General features: G+C 43.7%; 1 protein-coding gene across 2 annotated transcripts in view; it reads right to left on the bottom strand.

The window, feature by feature from the left end:
- Positions 1-24451, bottom strand: part of SPEF2 (sperm flagellar 2) — a 162671-nt gene that overhangs the window by 102983 nt on the left and 35237 nt on the right. For both annotated transcript variants that reach the window (XM_063453972.1, XM_063453973.1), the window contains exon 8: positions 8040-8228. In XM_063453972.1, coding sequence (XP_063310042.1) covers positions 8040-8228 — 189 coding nt within the window. The remainder of the gene's footprint in view (positions 1-8039; positions 8229-24451) is intronic.

Below are 24451 nucleotides of genomic sequence, written 5' to 3'. Positions count from 1 at the left end.
GGGCTAGCTGTCATGGAAGAAAGACGCACTTCATGTGAGCTCCCTCTATATCTCACTTTATTTTTTTTATTTTTTTTAATTCTTTATTTTTGTTGTGCAAGCTTTAGCAACGCACATGTGTTGCCACAACAGCAATTACACGCATAATCAAACAAACATTTACAAACATGGCAAGTAATATATCTGCACACTTTTTAGATATTATAAAACAATGGTGATACGCAAAGCGGGGGCCTGTGGGTATATGATTAGAAAACAAGGTTGTTCTATCTGTGCTAACATTAGGAGGGGTAGGTAAGAGTCGCATAACAGCTAGCACATTGCAAGATACAAGATATGAAACGGCTAGAGATTAGTCACACATTTTTAGTAGAGGAGCAGGCATGGTCCCTTATAAAAGTCGAGGTACATGGTAAAAATAACATTAGCGCTAGCAATATACGTTACAGGACTGTTACAGGTGTCCCGGGAGTTGCATGCCAGGGTTGGTAACAGTGGCGGATCCAGAAGCTAATCTCGGGAGGGGCACTGGCAGATTATTTTAAGAAACAATCCAGGCACAATAACCACTACAGCTCTCTGTAGTGGTTTTGGTGCCAGGAGTTGCTGTGGCGCCCTCCCAGAGTAAGTAGTCAAACTGTTTAAAAAAATGTTTGATAACTTACCCATGTCTGCCGGGATAGGGGTTGTAGTGTGTATGTGTGTGAGGGGTGCAGTGTATGTATGGGGTAGCAATATGTATATTGGGAGCAGTGTGTTTGTGTGTAAATGGTGCAGTGTGTGTATTGGGAGCAGTGTGTTTGTGCGTGAGTGGCGCAGTGTGTTTTTGTGTGAGGGGTGCTGTGTGTGTGTATGGGGGGCAGTGAGTGTATTGGGGGCTATGTGTAAGGGGGGCTGTGTGTGTGTGTAAGGGGGGCTGTGTGTGTAAGGGGGGCTATGTATGTAAGGGGGGGCTGTGTGTGTAAGAGGGGGCTGTGTGTGTATGGGGGGGCTGTGTGTGTAAGGGGGGCTGTGTGTGTAAGGGGGGCTGTGTGTGTAAGGGGGGCTGTGTGTGTAAGGGGGGGCTGTGTGTGTAAGGGGGGGGCTGTGTGTGTAAGGGGGGCTGTGTGTGTAAGGGGGGCTGTGTGTGTAAGAGGGGGCTGTGTATGTAAGGGGGGGGTGTGGGTAAGGGGGGGGACTGTTTATGTAAGGGGGGACTGTTTATGTAAGGGGGGGCTGTGTATGTAAGAGGGGGGCTGTGTATGTAAGAGGGGGGCTGTGTATGTAAGAGGGGGGCTGTGTAGGTAAGGGGGGGCTGTGTAGGTAAGGGGGGGGGCTGTGTAGGTAAGGGGGGGCTGTGTAGGTAAGGGGGGGCTGTGTAGGTAAGGGGGGCTGTGTAGGTAAGGGGGGCTGTGTAGGTAAGGGGGGGCTGTGTAGGTAAGGGGGGGCTGTGTAGGTAAGGGGGGCTGTGTATGTAAGGGGGGGCTGTGTAGGTAAGGGGGGGCTGTGTAGGTAAGGGGGGGCTGTGTAGGTAAGGGGGGCTGTGTAGGTAAGGGGGGCTGTGTAGGTAAGGGGGGGCTGTGTAGGTAAGAGGGGGGGTTGTGTAGGTAAGGGGGGGCTGTGTATGTAAGGGGGGGCTGTGTATGTAAGGGGGGCTGTGTGGTGCAGTGTGTGAGGGGATAGGGGGGCAGATAAAATATATATTTTTTTGTTTTCATTATTAAATAATAATTAAATAAATAAAGCTAATGTCCCTCCTCCCTTCTTACCTTTGCTGAGGGAGGGGGAGACATTGCTTTCTCTTCCATTCCCTGGTGGTTCTAGTGGGGGAGTGAACTCTAACCTGCAGCTCAGGCTAGAGTTCACTCTCGCGAGAACGGAGCGTTGCCATGGTAACGCTCCGTGCTCGCGAGAGGAGAACCCGGCGGAGCTGCAGGTAAGAGCTCCCCCGGGTTCTCTCTCACTCCCTCCCCTGCCGGCCGCCCAGCAATCTGCCTGCGTGGGCCGGGGAGGGAGATCACTGATCTCCGGTCCGTGCAGGCAGTCAGCAGGGCTGGCAGGGGAGAGCCTCAGGCAGCAATATTTTCTCGGGGGGGGCAATTGCCCCGTTGCCCCCCCCCTGGATCCGCCAATGGTTGGTAAAGTCCTCAGCACAGCTGTGTGTTCAGCCAATGCCCCGTTGGGGCCAAGTCACAGTTTGCCGCAGGAGTCCCGCAACATTTATGTTGCCCTTGTACTTCCAGGCCCAGAGTCCTGAACATCTTTGCCGTTTGGCTGTTGTCGGGTAGCTGGGTTCTCTTCCCGGGCCTTGTCTCCTGTGTCGCCTTTGTGAACGTAGTTGGCGCTGTGGCGTGTGCCTTCTCCGCCAGGGAGTATTGGGAGCATGGAGTCGGCGTGAGCCGGGCTGGCGTGTGGCGGAGCTGCGGTAAGGTTGGTGAGTAGATCTGTATTGGTGCTGTGCCCGGATGAATTTGCGTGTGGGGCGGCTGTGCATTCGCCGGTTCGCCTGCTGGGAGCTTGGAAGCGGTGGCCGTCTTGTGAGGGTAGGAGACTGTGGCGGGGCTCGCAAGTGCAGCTTACCCTCCAGCTTCCTCCAGAAAGCCTCAAAGTGGTCATTTATGCGTGAGAGGATGTCTCGTGGTGGGTCTGTCAGGGTCTCTGCGCTTGACTCTGGCGCCAAGACAGGACGGCAGAGACCTACCTAAACTGGTGGAAGATTGCTTCTCCGGATGCCTGGATGGACCGGGATTACCCCCCGCCGGTCCGGGGGGGGGGGTACAGGGCTTCCTTGTGCCGTGAGCAGCCTCCATATGCCTCCAGGCTGAGGGAGCGGCCGCCTCCCCCGCCTGTCACGCACTAGGCCGCAGTGTTTGTCGCGGTACCAGTGGATCCCAATCGGATTGCCAGGCGACCCATCTTGTGCCCCCCGTTGTGGGTGGCAGGAGGGTGCCTGGGGATGTCGCTTGAGTCGCCTGTAGGGGCCAGATTTTTGTCGTGTCGTCGAGTTTGTGCGGGAGCTCGTGGAGAACACGTCTCTCCGCCATGCTGGTCAGGCCCCGCCCCCAATATCTCACTTTAACCAGCTATCAACAAGCGAATTTCACCCCAGAAGGGGATGACCCAGCAATGTTGCTCCTACCTGACCGACCCGACATGCTTAATAGCGGTCAGCAACTCGACAGATTCTTACTTACCTCCGCGTGGCAAGTGTGGCCTGGTGCTCACTGGGCGGGAGAGGCGGACGATCTCCCGATCCTGGGATGCCCAGGAGCAGCTATTTCCCGGCAGGAGCTCCGGCAGGAGCTGTCTGGAGCTAATGGACGCACAGAGCACAGCCGCCAAGGCTGACATATGCAGTAAAAAGAAAGAAAGGTTGCGCCAAAGAAGAAAATAAGTAAATTATAAAAAATAAAAATAGTAAAAAAATCGTAAAAAATTAGAAAGAATGATTATGAATAAAAAATGGGTAAGTTCCAATGATAAAATGAATATAGTCACTAATTCCGCTGTGGGGGTATCTTCTCTTGTTGTAGTGGTTCACACCGTCTCGTGATATGGAAAACACAAAAAGGGAGGACCAATCGTGAGGCGTGTATAAAATTAATGTAACGGTGGGAATAATATATATGTCACACTCACATTTAGATGAGCTATAGCCAGCTCAGGATTTGTAAGCATGAATAATCCCCGCTTACAGGATGTATTGGTGCTTGTCCTCCAGGGGGTTTGTCCAACTCTCAGGAGAAGAAGCAGATACAAACAGCAGATAGTGCTCTCTGATGATATTTTAAGGTGGTAAATAAAATGAGATAAAATATACTCACAAGTAAAGTGCAGGTCACACTGCACTTTGGAAATAGCGTTGGTAGTATAATCCCCACCTCAGGATATGTAGTATAAAATGCCAGGAAAAAATAAATATAGTAATAGTAATATTGTGCAAAAAATGATAGTGGTATAAATATATAACCAAAAGTCTTTTATTTTATAAATAACACAATATAAATAACCATTTAACGCGTTTCACCGCTGAGGCTTAATCAAAAATGGAATTACATATAACCTGGCACATAAAGAATATATATAGGTACACTAGTACTTTAAAAAATGGCACCAAAATGACATCATTACTTGGTAGCCAATCAGAATCAAACATTGTTCATGTAAAAAATCAAATATAAAATTATAATTAAAACATTAAACAAAAGTATGTTTCTTTAATGGGCTATACATCCCAATCATTTAGGATAGATTAAACTTTAAAACAAGGTTTTTAACCTTAATTTAAATTAGTTAGTAAAAATGACGCGTCACGTGACTCGCATAGCACCTTGGGAAATGTAGTGCGGGAGTCACGTGATCGGCGTCTAATGAGTGAGGAGGGGACAGAAGGGATGGCCGATGGGAGATGAGGTAGTGCAGCCGTCCTATTTGTGGGCGGCATGTACTACATGGAAAACGAGATGAGAGTGCAGCACGTGACCCGCGGCCAATAGGAGGATGGTGCACGGGTCACGTGATCGGCAGATCGACTAAAGGGCGTATGGTAAATGTAGTTTAGAACGCCCTTTCGTCTGTAGATTAGTATAATAGGTTAAAAGAGAACAGGATAAGTAAATTGATTACAACATACAATGACAGATTTAACACATAATATATATACATATATGTAAATAGTTTTAAAACACATAATTTTTATAAAAAGGAGACAGGATAAGTGAATTAATTTGTCTATGGGTAAATGCATCATACAGTATCAGATAAGTCACATAATAAATATACATATAGGAGAAACTAAATATGATAATATAAATAAGTAGTGAGCATTTGTATATAAAAAAACTAATCATAAGGTACATAAAATTGTCAAGATAATTTAAAATATTTTAAAACATTTTAAAACATTTTAAGAACCACATATTAGTAGGGATAATTAACGATAATAGAAAGAGACATATAGTATATAATTAAAAGTGTAAAAAAGCTACATATGGAGACAATAATGGAAGTCAAATATATTATAGGCTTTCATGTTCAAACTACAACTAAAATGCATATAATAAGCACATATTAGCGTATATATCCCTTTATATTGCACATAGTTGTAAAACTGCGGTCAGGTTGGGGGTATCCTAGACTATAATGCCGTAGGTAACAACTATGAATAGGATAGCCCCAAATTGACAGCAAGAAACATAAAAGAAGACCTTAAAAGACCAATAATATTGTCATAAAACATTGTCATAAAAAATTGAATAAAAAATGACAAAGTTCAATTTTTTATGACAATATTATTGGTCTTTTAAGGTCTTTTATGTTTTTTCAAAACCTTGTTTTAAAGTTTAATCTATCGTAAATGATTGGGATGTATAGCCCATTAAAGAAACATACTTTTGTTTAATGTTTTAATTATAATTTTATATTTGATTTTTTTACATGAACAATGTTTGATTCTGATTGGCTACCAAGTAATTATGTCATTTTGGCGCCATTTTTTTAAAGTACTAGTGTACCTATATATATTCTTTATGGGCCAGGTTATATGTTATTCCATTTTTGATAAAGCCCCAGCGGTGAAACGCGTTAAATGGTTATTTATATTGTGTTATTTATAAAATAAAAGATTTTTGGTTATATATTTATACCACTATCATTTTTTGCACAATATTACTATTACTATATTTATTTTTTCCTAGCATTTTATACTACATATCCTGAGGTGGGGATTATACCACCTACGCTATTTCCAAAGTGCAGTGTGACCTGCACTTTACTTGTGAGTATATTTTATCTCATTTTATTTACCACCTTAAAATATCATCAGAGAGCACTATCTGCTGTTTTTATCTGCTTCTTCTCCTGAGAGTTGGACAAACCCCCTGGAGGACAAGCACCAATACATCCTGTAAGCGGGGATTATTCCGCTACATGCTTACAAATCCTGAGCTGGCTATAGCTCATCTAAATGTGAGTGTGACATATATATTATTCCCACCGTTACATTCATTTTATACACGCTGCACGATTGGTCCTCTCTTTTTGTGTTTTCCATATCACGAGACGGTGTGAACCACTACAACAAGAGAAGATACCCCCACAGCGGAATTAATGACTATATTCATTTTATCATTGGAACTTACCCATTTTTTATTCATAATCATTCTTTCTAATTTTTTACGATTTTTTACTATTTTTATTTTTTATAATTTACTTATTTTCTTCTTTGGCGCAACCATTCTTTCTTTTTACTGCATATTTCACATATAGAGGGTTAGAGGGTTACCCTCTATAAGGTTGCTGCCTGTTCACTATGTTATTAGCGCTAACCTTACCTTTATCTGCCCAGGCTGACATACTCATCTGCGACTCTCCCAATATGGCGGCAGCCGCGTGTCCTCCTGGTGCCAGCAAAGAATGGCAGGATATTGAGTCTAAGCTGGACAGACTATTTAATCAATTTTTGAAGCAAATAACAAGCAGGAAGCCCCAACAAGCTCCACCACAGCTAAGCGAAGCAGTCCCCATTAAAATTCACCAACGCAAAAGGCGTCGAAGACGGGACTGGAGGCACAAACAGAAATGCAGAGCCTGCCCCACGTCAAGCACTCGCCTCCACCTTAAGCCACCACAATCCCGCACCGGACGTGAAGCACCACCGGGACAGATCCGACCACCCAACAAAACAAGCTTCCACCACCTCAAACAGCGAACCCGGCACTCAGCCAGAGACTTGCCTTTGTTGTTCCAGGTATCAGGGACTCCCAGGGTCTGCACCTGGTGCCCAGAAGGGATTGGATGAGCACAAGCAGTAAACAGCAGCCTGCCAAGCATGTCCCACTATAGCCGATCCTCCACACCATGCCTTTGATGCCACATGAACTGCTCTCTGCACATTAACTAATCGTAAAGTAGCAAGTGTTTAAACATGTCATTATTTCACCTCCTAAAGAGTTTATTGTCGTAGTTCCTTACATGCCTTTACCTTAACCGTTCATGTATTATGTTATTCACTAGTCTCATCTCATGGGGCGACTCACACTTGATTTATAACTAGTGGTGGAGCTGCTGATATAAATACACAGTTGATAACGTGCAAGCTACACCCTAAACATGACAGCCATCTTTCACAACAATGTACTGCTATATACTCATACCCTCAGTGCAACTAGCCATGATATACGCATGTTCAGCCTAGCATGCTCAAATATAACACACTTCTGTAAAAAAAAAAAAAAAAAAAAAGCAGCTTCCGAATGAATCTAAAATGGATGCTGTCCAGGAGGTGGGAGGGTCTGGGAGGAAGGGTCTGCTGCTGATTGGCTAGAATGTGTCTGCTGACTATGAGGTGCAGGGTCAAAGTTTACTCAATGATGACGAATAGGGGGCGGACCAAACATCGCATATGTACGCCATCCGTGGTGAACGCGAACAAGCTATGTTCGCCAGGAACTATTCGCCAGCGAACTATTCGGGACATCTCTAGAAACTGACCCTCTTTTTTTTTTTTTTTTTTTTTTTTTACAAATGAACCTTGTTACACCCATTGGCATTCAAGCAGCCGCAAGTCCTGCTACTTCCAATTGAGTTAAACTCAAGAGGCAGCAATTGCTCAGAGCACCTGTATGCAAAGGTGTCTCATTAAGCTGCACTGGGAAGTGTGTGATTGGACAACCACAAAAAGTCTGGGTTGGGGAAGAAGGGGCAGCAGGCAAGAGATCTGTAGCTATTGAAAGCTGTTTTTAGATATAACCCCAAAGGAAAATGTATAATTAATACATGCAAGTTTTTTGTTGGGGATATGTCTACTAAACAGTGATTTTTATTTTAGGCTTTGGAGTGTCCCTTTAATATAAATTTATTCATCTTAATAATTATAAGCTTTAAGAAACATATACTTATTTAGGAACAAAATACACAAACAATTAAAAAAAATTCAAATTTCAAGTTATTTTGGCATGTAATTTGCAATTCTTTTGTTAATTCTCCACAGTTTTCAGTTAAGCGGGTATACCTCATAATAATAGTGATAATATTAATCAAATAACTATAATGTACTGTACCGCTTCTCTGTCGAGAGCTTCTTGAAATTCTTTCTCACGTTTCTCCTCATATTGCTTCTCCCGGAAAATCCTGTTCTGCTTTAAAACATCTTTTTCATGGCGAATGTGCATTAATTGCACGGCAATCCTGCGCTCTTGCTGAGATTGTCTCATTAAGCGATTGATAAGTTGATCCTCCCGGAGCGCTTCCTGAAGATTTGCCAAACAGACATTAATTCATGATATATATTTATAGTCATACAATATGTCTATATTTCACTTTGTCTCTAGAAAACTTAACTGAAAACACAAAAGGGGTTTATTATCTAAACAATGAAAGGGAGTTTAAAAAAAAATAACTGAAATATATTGGCACCAGTAGATGATTTAGAAATTAATAGCTAAAATCACAACTTGGCAATGGAAAGTATAAACTAAGTATTACTTTTTTGATGTTTAGTAAATAAGCCACATATAGTCCATCACAGAATCACATTTTCAGAACTCCCCAAATATTTAGACTTTTCTGATCTTTCCCAACACACGGGATTTTCAGCAAAGTGAATTGTAAGTTCAAGGTCAAACAAAGACAAAGACAAAGTGGAAAAATTCTCCAAGTCAGCTATGTTTCAGTTTACCTACTCTGGAGTTAAGTGTGAATTTATATTGAATTCTAATTTTAGTAACTATTTTTCAAATACCCCAGATGGTGACTGTTGCATGTTATATATTATATATTATTAAGAAGTTTTCTAAATGATTTTTATTATCATTGGTATTTATTTAGCACCGGTTTATTCCGCAGCGCTTTACAATAAAAGGGGAATTTACCAAATGAGACAATAACAAAATGTAACATGAACAATAGGTAGTTGAGGACCGCGCTCAAACGAGCTTACAGTCTAGAGGAGGTGGGGGTATAAAAACACAATAGGATGGGTATTGAGGGAGACAGCAAATAGACATGATGGGAAAGTAGCAGAACTGGAGGTGAGAGTGGAGTGTAACCCTTTAGGAGAGAGGAAGAGGAAGGTTTCAATACTGTTAAAAATACTTTACAAATAATTTATCTACAGAAGACACCATTAATGTCTACGGGATTTTTTATAGATAACTAATTTGGAAAGTTTTTGTAACAGTATTGAATTATATGGAAAGCTTATTAAATCGAGGCATACATCATCAACCTTCAGGTCTAGCAACGCCAGAGAATAGTCTGGCCAATTTATTCTGGTTTATGTTGGACACGTTCAACCCAATACTACAAGGGTTAAAGTACAGCTTTGGAACAAGGTATTTAACTCTTTGCAGATATTAGGAATGTGACCATATCTAGCCTACACAGATATGAAGAATTGCATCATTGTCTCTCTCATATATTAATCTGTTCTTTGTAGACATTTATCCAGTACCTGCTAGAAGCATTTTCATTCAATCCAACATTCATATGAATACAAATTAAATACATATTTAATAATCAACTGTAAACTATCACTTTTCATTACTATTTTAAATAAAATAACTTTTAATATGGATATGTAATACCCATTTGTACCCTGATCTTTTTTTTATATTTCTTTATTGCAGGAACTGATACTATTGTAAATTACTTTGTTCAGTTCACAGCAATCAGACTTAAGAAAACAAGACACAAATGCATGCACACTTGCATCTTGTGCTCGCCTTACAAGTTTTTTTTTTTTTTTTTTTTTTATTTCTTTATTTTTCACTTGACAGAGCTTAGGTGAACACAGTTGCATTACAGCTTTCACCGACATAGATAAAACACAGTTGCAATATGGCTTTTGCCAACATGGATACACACAGTTGGATCATGGCTTTCGCAGAAGCCCAAGTAATCACGGTTCTGACCAGCATGTGCTTTTCCATAATATAAACCTTAAGCTGTGTAGCTGTAAGTCCTCTTGTCTCCGTGTCAAGGTTTTTTTTTTTAAATAAACAATAACTGAATAATATCATACATAACTTGTAAGCGCTTTATCATTAATATGTATAATAAACAATGAAAATCAATAAATGTGTCACATTTGCCGACCTCGAACGTGGGCTTAATATAGTGTACAGGTAGGCTTATAACCTACTTTTGCTTAGCATATTTAAATTTATGTTGTCACCATGAGTATATAGAGAAAGAATTAAGAAGAGTAGGAAGTTAAGTATACGAGTAAGGGGCAGAAGAGAAGATTGAGTAGAGGAAGAGTGCAGGGAAAAAGGGGGGGGAGAGAGGGGGAGGGGGTGGGGGGGGGGAAGGGGTCCTGCAGCGGTGCAACGCATCCATATACGTTGTCTATGTCCGCGGTGGTATGTCCGGTACTTAACTGGGGTGCTACTTGTGTTCTGTCCTGGGTCGTTCCCCCCCCTTTACGCAATTGGGTCAGGGTGGGTGGGTCAGACCACGTCACTACTGTGCCATGGGTCCCATAATTTGTCGAAACTAGGTAATGTTCCCTTCAATCGAGCGGTTAAGTTGTCCATGAGGTGTATTTCTTTTAGGTTGGATATAACCCTCTGTATGGGTGGTAGTGTCGTTTGTAGCCAGGCCTGTGCCATTGCTTTCCTTGCTGCTAGAGTGATCTTATGGATCAGTTTTTGTTCCCGCCGTGTCCACCCATCAACCGATCGGTTCAGTAAGTACGTCCAAGGGTTCAGGGCCGGCGCTCTGTGGAATATCCTTTCTATTAGGTGGCGTATTGTTAACCAATAGGAGTGTGCTAGGGGGCATTCCCACCACATGTGGACATAAGTACCCTTTATTCCACAACCCCTCCAACAAGTGTCAGTGGGTGTTTGTCTCATAGAGTGCAATTTAGCAGGTGTGGTATACCACCGAAACATAGTTTTATACGCCTGTTGCCTTACAAGTTTTTGCCATCCAATTGTTCATGAGTACATGATGTTATCTAGTGGGAGTCTTTAGTTTGCTCTGTTTTATTGGATAAGCAGTATGCCAATCAAATGGATTCAAATTGATGGCAGTGCCCATGGGGAAGGTGAGGAGAAGAAGAGCAGATAACTGTCAGGATTACTAGTTGATCCAGCATGCAGAACTGTATCACACCTAGGACTAAAGGCAACGTCTTACCGGGCCTTAGAATGGCCGGACTTAATGTACCAGAGAATAGTCAGAATACTTGCCGAGGTTGGGGACACAGAAGGAGACACAATGATGAGGGAAAGCCAAAAGTCAGGGATACCAGAATACAGGGAAGTCAAAACGAAGCCAATGTCAATCACCAGTAATAAACGCTCAGAAACACACTCTCGGACAACCACTAAGGGAAATCACGACAGGGCAATGAGGAAAGGCAAGAAAGGAGTTTAAATAAGTCTCCTTTAAATCCGATTAGTAGTACCCGGCCTCTGACCCCAGAACGTGCGGGCGCGTCCTTTGCGTTAAGTCAGACGTCATACGCACGTTAACGTCGTCAATACCATGGGTAGACATGGGGTTATACAGTTGCAAGAAAAAATATGTGAACCCTTTGGAATGATATGGAATTCTGCACAAATTGGTCATAAAATGTGATCTGATCATCATCTATGTCACAACAATAGACAATCAAAGTCTGCTTAAACTAATAACACACAAAGAATGATATGTTGCCATGTTTTTATTGAACACACCATGTAAACATTCACAGTGCAGGTGGAAAAAGTAGGTGAACCCCTAGACTAATGACATCTCCAAGAGCTAATTGGAGTGAGATGTCAGCCAACTGGAGTCCAATCAATGAGATGAGATTGGAGGTGTTGGTTACAGCTGCCCTGCCCTATAAAAAATACACACCAGTTCTGAGTTTGCTTTTCACAAGAAGCATTGCCTGATGTGAATGATGCCACGCACAAAAGAGCTCTCAGAAGACCTACGATTAAGAATTGTTGACTTGCATAAAGCTGGAAAGGGTTATAAAAGTATCTCCAAAAGCCTTGCTGTTCATCAGTCCACGGTAAGACAAATTGTCTATAAATGGAGAAAGTTCAGCACTGCTGCTACTCTCCCTAGGAGTGTCCGTCCTGTAAAGATGACTGCAAGAGCACAGACTGCTCAATGAGGTGAAGAAGAATCCTAGAGTGTCAGCTAAAGACGTACAAAAGTCACTGGCAAATGCTAACATCCCTGTTAGCGAATCTACAATACGTAAAACACTAAACAAGAATGGATTTCATGGGAGGATACCACAAAGGAAGCCACTGCTGTCCAAACAAAACATTGCTGCACGTTTACAGTTTGCACAAGAGCACCTGGATGTTCCACAGCAGTACTGGCAAAATATTCTGTGGACAGATGAAACCAAAGTTGTGTTGTTTGGAAGAAACACACAACACTATGTGTGGCGAAAAAGAGGCACAGCACACCAACATCAAAACCTCATCCCAACTGTGAAGTATGGTGGTGGGGGCATCATGGTTTGGGGCTGCTTTGCTGCGTCAGGGCCTGGACGGATTGCTGTCATCGAAGGAAAAATGAATTCCTAAGTTTATCAAGACATTTTGCAGGAGAACTTAAGGCCATCTGTCTACCAGCTGAAGCTCAACAGAAGATGGGTGTTGCAACAGGACAATGACCCAAAGCATAGAAGCAAATCAACAACAGAATGGCTTAAACAGAAGAAAATATGCCTTCTGAAGTGGCCCAGTCAGAGTCCTGACCTCAACCCGATTGAGATGCTGTGGCATGACCTCAAGAAAGCGATTCACACCAGACATCCCAAGAATATTGCTGAACTGAAACAGTTCTGTAAAGCGGAATGGTCAAGAATTACTCCTGACTGTTGTGCACGTCTGATCTGCAACTACAGGAAACGTTTGGTTGAAGTTATTGCTGCCAAAGGAGGTTCAACCAGTTATTAAATCCAAGGGTTCACATACTTTTTCCACCTGCACTGTGAATGTTTACATGGTGTGTTCAATAAAAACATGGCAACATTTCATTCTTTGTGTGTTATTAGTTTAAACAGACTGTGATTGTCTATTGTTGTGCCTTAGATGATGATCAGATCACATTTTATGACCCATTTGTGTAGAAATCCATATCATTCCAAAGGGTTTACATACTTTTTCTTGCAACTGTAAATTGGTATGGGTCTGCAGTGGCCGGCGTCTTTTAATATGCTGCAGGAATCAGACACATCGGCACAAGGCTGCCGACCAGCATCTCCACCAATGCCCGGAAAGTAGTTATCCCCAGAGACACCACAAGGTGAGGATGATCATGTGACAGTAACAAAGTGTCATTTTATTTTTGATCTATCAAGTAAATAGATGACTTATTATGTTGCTATGTTATGTTTACAATGAATTAGTACATATTCACTGGGAAGGATAGTTATATATATATTTTAACTTTCCTGAGCATTTTCTGTTATAGGTTTATTTGAAGGTTAAGCCCAGGATAGACCTAGTGCTATCCGACAGGCCCTAGACATAGGTTTGATTGCAATCCAAGAGCCTAGAATATATTTTGGTTTTAATAAAAACAATAGAAAAGTCACAAACTAATGTTAACATTTTTAAAAACTATAATAAAAATAGGTGTCAGATTTCCTTATTAAAAGTCTTAGTGGTTAGTAAAAGTTTTCACAGCACCACAAGTTAGACCATAACAAGTAATGCACTTGTACTTTCTTATCTAAATGCCTTCCCTAAGTTACCACATTTAGACTTAATGTGGGTGACTGCCGTGAAATTATTTTAATTTTCTTAGAATGGACAGTGAACATGCCTATACATGACTCATATTATATTTTAAAAAATCATAATGCTTTGTTATGCTGCATTATCATTTTTGACCAGCTGCATACAATTTGAGAATTCTAATCTTAATATGCTAGTGCAACACAAGTCACTGAATTAACAGGTGCCAAATTTAAATTTATATATTTTTGTAAGGAGTAGAAGACCTGGCAATGTAAAGTCCTATATATAAAATCCTGATATTACGTGAATCAAAGATACTATTTTTTAGGTCATCTTGTCTAGCCACTAAAAAAAAAAAAAAGAAAAAAAACTTATTTATCAAGTCATCTACTGTAACTACTTAACTGCCATATCAGACCTTTAATGACTAATGACTGTCACCGACTACATTATTTCTTTCTTTTTTTAGGGGGGGGGGAGGAGGGTGACCATTAGAATAACTTGTTTAAACTTTAGCATCAAATAATCCCTCTTTCCATGATCAATGACAGGCAACAAGGAGTTGAAGTCACTAACGAATTGAGCAAAAGCAATATATGTATCTCGGGACACACACTATTTGGAAATGTAAGAAAATCTCAGTATATCATTCCAAATAAAATATGTTGATGTTTATTGCTATGTTTTGGCCAGTTCATCCGAATAAAAACCCTTTTAATCCATACCTGAACAAATTACTCAGGGATTAACCTGTGGAGTCATATTCACTAAATAAGACTCCACAAGTAAATTCCAGAAGGATCAATTTGTACGGGTGTGAATTAAAAGGATTTTGATTCAGATGAACCAGCTAAAACACATTTTTGTACAATTCTAATTGTTACTAATAAATTAATTAGAAAATTACAGTTTAGTCAATGAATGTGTTTTTTTTTATTCTTTATTTCTGCAGTGCAAGTAGTAACATGTATGCTTGTAATGCCACAACAGGATTGATACGTATTCAATATCATACATATTGAAACAAAATCATGGCATGAGAGTAAATTGCACTATTTTAAAATAAAATGGAGTAGAATCAAGTGTGAGTCAAGATAAAGGGAGAGAAATGAAAATAGAATTAAACTCAGAAGGAGAAAAACACCAAGGATGGTATAAACTAAGCTCAAGATGTTGATGTTGATATAATAATGTTATAGTAAAGGCCTAGTATAGACCAATAACTACCATGCAGTGAACGGTAGGCAAGTATAGAGATGATAAGCGACAACCAAGCCAAAGTGGGAGCCTGGGTATATTCTCCGGTCGCGGAATGCAGTCAACTCAACCCACACCTGTATCAGCCAGACTAGCAATTCAGGAATTTCGTGCCACACATGGTGCAGCATCGTGCGGTGTCACTGCAGCACTCTACCACATCAGGATCCAGCACCCATTTTCCACAGATCCCTCCTGCTATCTCTGGGAAAAAGCCTTGGGATCTCGATTGGTGCCGTTGCACCCTGGTGCGTGGACTATGTCTGGTCACTCTAATCTCTTTAGTTCCCTGCCGAGGAGGGGGGCTCTGATCGGTAGCATGTGCCTGGGCACGCGTGGGCATCATAGGTTGCTGTCTCCATGCTTCCCAGTCCTTCCAGAACTGAGGCTAAAAATTTGTCACATCCTGTTCCTAGCTGCGGACCATTCTGGCAATGGTTTCTGGTATCCAGCAGTTTCCCTCATGTCTTGTGTACATGTTCTGGGTTTAGCTTCCTATTCTTCTCTGGTTCTGGGTTCTACTAGTTCTGTCTTGTTTTCATGTTTGGTGTCTGTTCTAGTCTTGCCTTGTTTCTGTACTGGATACATTCCTGCTGCAAAGCCTCCCCATTCAGCTCCTGGGAGGTCTGCTTATTTCCATGCTCCTAGCTCCTGGGATCCGCTGAAACTGCATCAGGGTCCTGGTATGTGGCCGCACAAACGCTGGTGCTCAACACCAGGGGGCGTGCGGTTACCCTGCACCAGACCCTGCTAATCCACTTCCACACTGTGACTCCGACTTCTAATATCAGGCATACTGGGTCCCGGTCGTCCAACCGCCGCCCAGACAGTTTCTGGGTCCCGGTCACCAGACTGACGCCCAGACAGTGTCTGGGTCCCGGTCACCGGACCACCACCCTGACAGTATGGCTGTAGGCCCTTGGAGTTCATGGAGTGGATTTTGCAGCATACAAGAGTTCCTGTTTCTGGACCAGTCTGCTGGAGATGGCTTCCTCATGCCTGTTCACTCTGTCTGATTTCTGTCCTGGAGGGGGTCTACCTGCTAAGCAGTTCAGTGGTCTCGGCAGGTGTCATCTTGTGATGCTTGATTCCCGGTTCCGGTTCTAATTCCAATTCCGGTTTTGTGGCAGTGCTCCTGTTCTGGTGGTGATCTTCATTCGTAGCTGGTGGTTCCTATGCAGGAGACCTCTCCGGCGGGGGATCCTTGCCTCTGAGAAGTCAAGAGGACTTCGTTGCAGGATCCGCTCGCCTTTCCTTGTCTCTGCCTGGGAGCTGTTGGGAGCGTCCGGAGGTCGCTCCTTAGGAGGAGAGTTTTGTCACATTCTGTTCCTAGCTGCGGACCATTCTGGCAATGGTTTCTGGTATCCAGTACTCTTTTTACAATTCTTGTTTAGTTTTTCTCGGTTTTTCTGGTTTTCTATTCTATGTCTGGTTTTCTTTATGCTGGGTTTTCTGGGTTCATTCCTTTATTCCGTTCCTGGAATTCCCAGTCTCTTGGATTCCTTTAAATGTTTGTTTTATGTTGCCACACCCATTCCTTTTCCATTATTCCTTTTGTTTCAGTTTGTCCCTGCAGGCAGTTGCTCAAGTTCTCTGCCTTTTCTTGCAGGTAAGTGCTGTATGTGCTTTATAATGGTTTATTTAGCAGACATTAGGCAGTTACAGTAGGACCTGCCAAATATGGGGTACATTGGCTCTGTGGCAGGCTTATGCAATGTATGATCACATACTGTAACTAAATACCGATAGTTTTTCACATTTAGTACTTAGTTATGTCTCCTCTTGTTTTGCCTATTATATCTTGTCTTGTTTTATTTTGTATTCCCAGTTCATGTACAGTCCTGTCCTGCCCTGTTCATGTTTCCCTCATGTCTTGTGTACATGTTCTGGATTTAGCTTCCTATCCTTCTCTGGTCCTGGGTTCTACTAGTTCTGTCTTGTTCTCATGTTTGGTGTCTGTTCTAGTCTTGCCTTGTTTCTGTACTGGATACATTCCTGCTGCAGAGCCTCCCTATTCAGCTCCTGGGAGATCTGCTTATTTCCATGCTCCTAGTTCCTGGGATCTGGTGAAGCTGCATCAGGGTCCTGGTATGTGGCCGCACAAACGCTGGTGCTCAACACCAGGGGGCATGCGATTACCCTGCACCATACCCTGCTAATCCACCTTCACACTGTGACTCTGTAGCGTTACTTACCTTATCCGGGGGCCGGCCGCGGTCCTCTCTTCAAGCCGCGCGCGGTCCTGCGGCTGCACGAGCCGCGCGCGGCTCATCCGACTCACCTAACAGGAAGACGGGCAGTGACCGCGAGATGCGGTCACGTGTCCCGCCTGCAGCTAAGAGCGCGCCGCGAGTCTCGGGCGCGCTCTTAAAGAGACAGTGGGAGCCTAAATTGCAAAAAAGGCTCCCATTGGCTCCTGTCATGCCAATCACCCCATACACTTACCTGTTGGGGGTGTGGAAGTGACAGGAGCCAATCACATTAGTTTGAAGGCTACTTATACTCACCCTTTTCCCTTAGTTCCTTGCCCTATCGTGGTTTCTGCTACAGTTCCCTTTAGTGCTTGTTGTGTTCAGTTGTGTTTCTCAGTATTTGACCTTGGCTTTGTATTCTGACTTCGTTTTCGCTTTATCCTTATCTGTACTGTTTGCCGGCTTGCTGATTCCTGTGTACCAGACCCCGGCTAGTTCTCGTTTACGCTGTCTCTTTGTGCCCTTGACCTCGGATCGTTCCTGACTCTGTACTTCTCCTATTACGTCGAGTCCGGCCACTCTAAGGTCCGGTAGACGTATCTCTCCTCTGTGCTGTCTTCTGTTTGGCTGGATCCTGCGTGTAGGGGTATATACTCGTTACATTACGATAGGGCCATGGACCCCGCAGATTTAGCTCAACAGATGGCGTCCCATGAGGCTAGATTTGTAGAGCAGGATCACCGTATGGATCAGATAGCTCAGGCTCTCCAGACGCTCTTAGCTAGAACCATTCCAGCAACCGCACCTAACCCTCCTACACCCCTGCTTCCTGAAGTATCGACTGTGCCTAATGCTACGGCCCATTTAACGCCTCCTCCTAGGTATGGAGGGGATTCTAAGACATGCAGAGGGTTCATTAACCAAATAGAGTTTCATTTTGAGATGTATCCACGTTCATTTCCCACAGAGAGGTCTAAAGTTGGGTTCTTTATGCACCAACTTACCGACAAAGCACTTGAATGGGCAAACCCTGTTTGGGAGGCTAATGGACCTATGGTGCATGACTTTCACAATTTCCTTACAGCTTTGCGCAGAACTTTTGACACTATGAAAAGGTCTAAGAATGCCGCAAGAGCATTAATGAGGGTTAAACAGGGTTCTAGGTCTGTGGCTGATTACGCTATTCAGTTTCGTACCCTTGCCTCACAGGTAGATTGGACCAACAATGGGTTAACTACTGCCTTCATGGAAGGCTTATCAGACTCTATATTGGATGAGGTAGCAGCTAAGGAGCTTCCTGTTGCCTTAGAGGACCTTATTGACTACCTCATCGATATAGATAATAGGATTCGTGACAGGCTCTATACCAAGAACAGGAATAGACGTTTTGTTACACCTATTCACCCCAGAGTTAATACACCGGAGAGTGTAAAAGTATCTGAAGAGGAACCCATGCAATTAGGGGTTGCCAAACTCTCTGATAATGAAAAATTACATAGGAGAAGGGAGGGACTCTGCCTATATTGTGGTAAGAGAGACCATATGGTAAAGGAATGTCCTTTGCTCCCGGAAAACTCTCGCACCTAAGACCTTATAGGGGACTGGCCTTGGGTGTGATTTCTAAGTCTCCTACATTGCCTCCTAACCGACTGCTTCTCCCGGTTTCTTTACATATGGGAGAGAGTTGTATAGTTGAAAATATATACGCCCTGGTTGACTCTGGGGCAGCTGAGAATTTTATAGACTCTGGTTTTGTAAAGAAAAACAATATTCCCATCAGGGAGAAGGAGATACCCTTGGCCGTTGAGGCCATAGATGGTAGACCATTGATATCTCCAGTTGTTACTCACGAGACTGCACCGCTACACATGTACACAGGGGTTCTACACTATGAAACCATTCGGTTCCAGGTCATCACCTCTCCCTCTTCACAGTTGGTGTTAGGGTATCCATGGTTACGTGCCCACAATCCCATTTTTGACTGGGAGACAGGGCAGATAAAATCATGGAGTGAAGCCTGCCATGAGTCATGTACTATTGAAGTCACGCCTGTGAATTCTATTAATGTTCCTACCATTCCTCCTTTGTCTACGGCTATACCCTCTCAGTATTTATCTTTAAAGACTGTCTTTGATAAAAGAGAGGCTGACAAATTACCGCCTCACAGACCCTACGATTGTGCTATTGACTTGTTGCCTGGCACTATACCTCCCAAGGGCAGGGTGTACCCTCTATCGGTTCAAGAAAACCGTGTCATGGAGGAGTACATTAAAGAATCATTAGACAAGGGATTTATTAGGAGATCCTCTTCTCCGGCTGGAGCGGGGTTCTTCTTTGTATCAAAGAAAGAAGGTGATTTAAGACTTTGCATTGATTATAGAGGTCTTAATAAAATCACCATCAAAAATGCTTACCCTATACCATTAATAACAGAATTGTTTGACAGGCTCAAACATGCTACGGTATTCACCAAATTAGATCTTAGTGGAGCATACAATTTGATACGTATAAAAAAGGACCACGAATGGAAGACAGCCTTTAACACTAGGTCAGGTCATTATGAGTATACCATCATGCCATTTGGGCTTTGCAATGCCCCAGCAGTATTCCAAGAATTTATTAATGATGTCTTAAGGGACTTTATTCACTCATTTGTTATTGTGTACTTGGATGACATTTTAATATATTCTACAGACTTACACACTCATCACAGACATGTTACGACAGTTCTGAAGACCCTTCTTGCTAATGGTCTTTATTGCAAACTAGAAAAATGTCTATTCGACCAATCCGAGGTCCAGTTTTTAGGGTATTTGATTTCCGCTAAGGGTTTTCGGATGGATCCCCAGAAGCTCACTGCGGTCATAGAATGGCCTCTGCCGCAAGGTCTGAAAGCCATCCAGCGTTTTCTGGGTTTCTCTAATTATTATAGACGTTTTATCAAAGGTTTTTCGTCTATCGTAGCACCTATTACTCGTATGACTAAAAAGGATGGCAATACACGTGCCTGGTCTACCGAGGCACTTCAGGCTTTTGACTTTCTTAAGACTACGTTCGCCTCTGCACCTATTTTACAGCATCCTGTCCCCTCATTGCCATATATACTTGAGGTTGATGCTTCCGATATAGGGGTAGGTGCTGTCTTATCCCAAAGAGAGTCTCCTGACAAGCCATTGCATCCTTGTGGCTTCTTTTCTAAACAAATGTCCAAAGCAGAAAGGAATTATGATGTGGGTAATCGCGAACTCCTTGCTATCATTTTAGCACTCAAAGAATGGAGACATTTGTTAGAGGGCACTAAGGATCCTATCCTCATATTTACGGATCATAAGAACCTATCCTACCTTAGCGAAGCTAAAAGATTGTCTTCCAGGCAGGCTAGGTGGTCACTGTTCTTGTCTCATTTTAATTATATAACCACCTATAGGCCAGGTGATCGGAACACTAAAGCGGACGCTCTGTCCAGACAGTTCGAGACTATTGACAAACAGGAGATTGATGTCACTCCTGTCATTCCCCCAGACAAGATAATAGCAACTACTATATTGTCTATTTCCTCGTCCCTCTTGCAGGCCATACAAGCGAAACAAAGCATGGCACCTAGCGAGAGGCCTATTGATAAATTGTTCGTTGACGTTCCCGAGAGACGGGATATTCTGTCACTGTATCATGATACTAAGACTGCTGGACATCCTGGTATTTCCAAAACAGTGGCAGCCGTTTCTCGGTATTTCTGGTGGGATACCTTACGTAAGGATGTTACTGACTATATAAGTGCTTGTACTACTTGTGCATGTATGAAATCCTCTCGTAGAGTTCCTTGTGGGCTGTTGCATCCGTTACCCGTTCCCAAGAGACCTTGGTCTAATCTATCAATGGATTTTATTGTTGAATTACCCCCTTCGAACGGTAACACAGTCATCCTAATGATAGTAGATCGGTTTTCCAAAATGGCTCACTTTGTGTCTCTTCGCAAGTTGCCCACTTCCAAGGAACTGGCTCTTATCTTCGCTAAAGAAGTGTTTCGATTACATGGTATTCCCTTATCTATTGTATCCGATAGGGGTAGCCAATTTATTTCCAGGTTCTGGAAAGCCTTTTGTTCGGAAATGGGTATTTCTCTCTCATTTTCTTCCGCTTACCATCCCCAGTCTAATGGAGCTGCTGAACGTGCCAACCAGTCTCTGGAGCAGTACCTCCGTTGTTTTGTGTCTCACCATCAGGACAATTGGTCTGACCTGCTTCCTTGGGCTGAATTTGCTCTGAATAACGCCACTCATGATTCTTCCGGCAAAAGCCCTTTTTACGTTGTCTATGGCCAGCATCCCGTGGTTCTTCCGGCTGCGTTCTCCTCACAGGGCATGCCAGTTCTGGATGAGCATTTGGCTGGTTTGCGTAATACTTGGGAGCAGGTTCAGCGTTCTTTGGTGGACTCTGCTGCTCGCCAGAAGGCTCAGGCTGACAAGCATCGCAGAGCGGCTCCTTCCTATGTTGTGGGGGACTGGGTTTTGCTTTCCACACGGAATATTCGCCTCCGGGTGCCTTCTATGAAATTGGCTCCCCGCTTCATTGGTCCTTATCGCATTATACATAAGTTTAATCCCGTTTCTTATGCCTTGGGTCTGCCTAAGAATCTGCGTATACCTAATGTATTTCACACCTCGTTGTTGAAGCCTTACGTACGCAACCGCTATACCCGGCATACTCCCCCTCCCCCTCCTGTCTCTGTGGAGGGTCATGAGGAGTTCGAAGTGTCTGCTGTTATTGACTCTCGTTTCCTTAGGGGTCGGCTTCAGTGCTTGGTACATTGGAAGGGTTATGGGCCTGAGGAGCGCAGTTGGATTTCTGCGGATGCTGTTCATGCTCCCCGCCTTGTACGTTCTTTCCATTCGCGTTTTCCTGCCAGGCCTGGTCCTGCCCGCCCGGAGGGCGTGTCCTCAGGGGGAGGTACTGTAGCGTTACTTACCTTATCCGGGGGCCGGCCGCGGTCCTCTCTTCAAGCCGCGCGCGGTCCTGCGGCTGCACGAGCCGCGCGCGGCTCATCCGACTCACCTAACAGGAAGACGGGCAGTGACCGCGAGATGCGGTCACGTGTCCCGCCTGCAGCTAAGAGCGCGCCGCGAGTCTCGGGCGCGCTCTTAAAGAGACAGTGGGAGCCTAAATTGCAAAAAGGCTCCCATTGGCTCCTGTCATGCCAATCACCCCATACACTTACCTGTTGGGGGTGTGGAAGTGACAGGAGCCAATCACATTAGTTTGAAGGCTACTTATACTCACCCTTTTCCCTTAGTTCCTTGCCCTATCGTGGTTTCTGCTACAGTTCCCTTTAGTGCTTGTTGTGTTCAGTTGTGTTTCTCCGTATTTGACCTTGGCTTTGTATTCTGACTTCTTTTTCGCTTTATCCTTATCTGTACTGTTTGCCGGCTTGCTGATTCCTGTGTACCAGACCCCGGCTAGTTCTCGTTTACGCTGTCTCTTTGTGCCCTTGACCTCCGATCGTTCCTGACTCTGTACTTCTCCTATTACGTCGAGTCCGGCCACTCTAAGGTCCGGTAGACGTATCTCTCCTCTGTGCTGTCTTCTGTTTGGCTGGATCCTGCGTGTAGGGGTATATACTCGTTACAGACTCCTACTTCCATCATCAGGCATACTGGGTCACCGGACCGCCACCCTGACAGAATTGTGTTTCCCACGGTCGGGCTGCCGGGGTCACATCGTCGGCCATCTTGGAAGAGCCTTGTGTAGACTGCCTTCACAGGAGTCGCTCAGGCTCGGTGCAGAGGTAAGTAGTCGCTTGGTAGGGACCGGGTTAACCCTCACCAGCCCAGAGAAGGGAGTGGGACTACAGAAAAGATATCCAGGGCAGCTCTGGACGGGTAGATCGGCTGCTTCTTCTGCTTCAAGCTGAGGACCACCACTACTCTGTGCGAGAATGGCGAGATCTGGACCTCATCTCAAGGTTACTCCCGTGGTGGCAGATGTGGTCACCAGTGCAGGAGAATCCAGTTAAAGGTTTATTCCCCCTCAAAATCACTTTTATTTCGGTATTTGTCAGGAGTTCATGCAATTTTCAACCCTCCAGTATGGCGTCCGAGCCCCGCCCCTCTCTAGTTTTGTTTTAATAAAGTACTTTTAAATTAAAATCCACCACAGACTGAAGCACAGATTAACATCAATTGGGCCATCAAATCTCTGTATTCTTCTATCTACCATAAATAACTTAAAATAATGTTTCAATCAATATAGCTTTATACATAGCCTTGCAATCCCAGGTTTTTCATTCTCTCCCTTCAACTGGTATTTTTGAAATCCTTTCAGGGAAAATGTCGTTTACAAACATCTTCTGCACAAAATTGTTTATTCATCAATAATCTTCGCACTCCAGTAGAGATGTCCCGAATAGTTCGCTGGCGAATAGTTCCTGGCGAACATAGCTTGTTCGCGTTCGCCACGGCGGGGCGAACATAAGCGATGTTCGGTCCGCCCCCTATTCGTCATCATTGAGTAAACTTTGAAACTGTACCTCACAGTCAGCAGACACATTCCAGCCAATCAGCAACAGACCCTCCCTCCCAGATCCTCCCACCTCCTGGACAGCATCCATTTTAGATTCATTCGGAAGCTGCATTCTTAGTGAGAGGAGGGACAGTGTAGCTGCTGCTGATTTAATAGGGAAATCGATAGCTAGGCTAGTGTATTCAGTGTCCACTACAGTCCTGAAGGACTCATCTGATCTCTGCTGTAAGGACAGCACCCCAAAAAGCCCTTTTTAGGGCTAGAACATCAGTCTTTTCTTTTTTTGTGTAATCTAATTGCAGTTGCCTGCCTGCCAGCGTTTGTGTCAGGCTCACAGCGTATACTGTGCCCACTTGCCCAGTGCCACCACTCATATCTGGTGTCACAATAGCTTGCATTTAAAAAAAAACAAAAAACTTTTTTGACTGTAATATAATAGCAGTCAGTTTCCTTCACACGTGTGCGTTTCAGGGCACAGTGTCACACCAGTGCAACTCATTTCTGGTGTAACAGTAGTGTACATTAAAACAAAAATAGAAATTTGACTGTGAAATAATAGCAGTCAGTTTCCTTCACACGTGTGCGTTTCAGGGCCTGCCAGGGCACAGTGTCACACCAGTGCAACTCATATCTGGTGTAACAGTAGTGTACATTAAAACAAAAATAGAAATTTGACTGTGAAATAATAGCAGTCAGTTTCCTTCACACGTGTGCGTTTCAGGGCCTGCCAGGGCACAGTGTCACACCAGTGCAACTCATATCTGGTGTAACAGTAGTGTACATTTAAAAAAAAAAATACAATTTTGACTG

This window comes from Pelobates fuscus, chromosome 5, assembly GCF_036172605.1.
Source record: "Pelobates fuscus isolate aPelFus1 chromosome 5, aPelFus1.pri, whole genome shotgun sequence".
Taxonomy (NCBI): domain Eukaryota; kingdom Metazoa; phylum Chordata; class Amphibia; order Anura; family Pelobatidae; genus Pelobates; species Pelobates fuscus.
The sequence above is the reverse complement of the archived record's forward strand: the minus strand, read 5'-3'. Positions and strand labels throughout refer to the sequence as shown.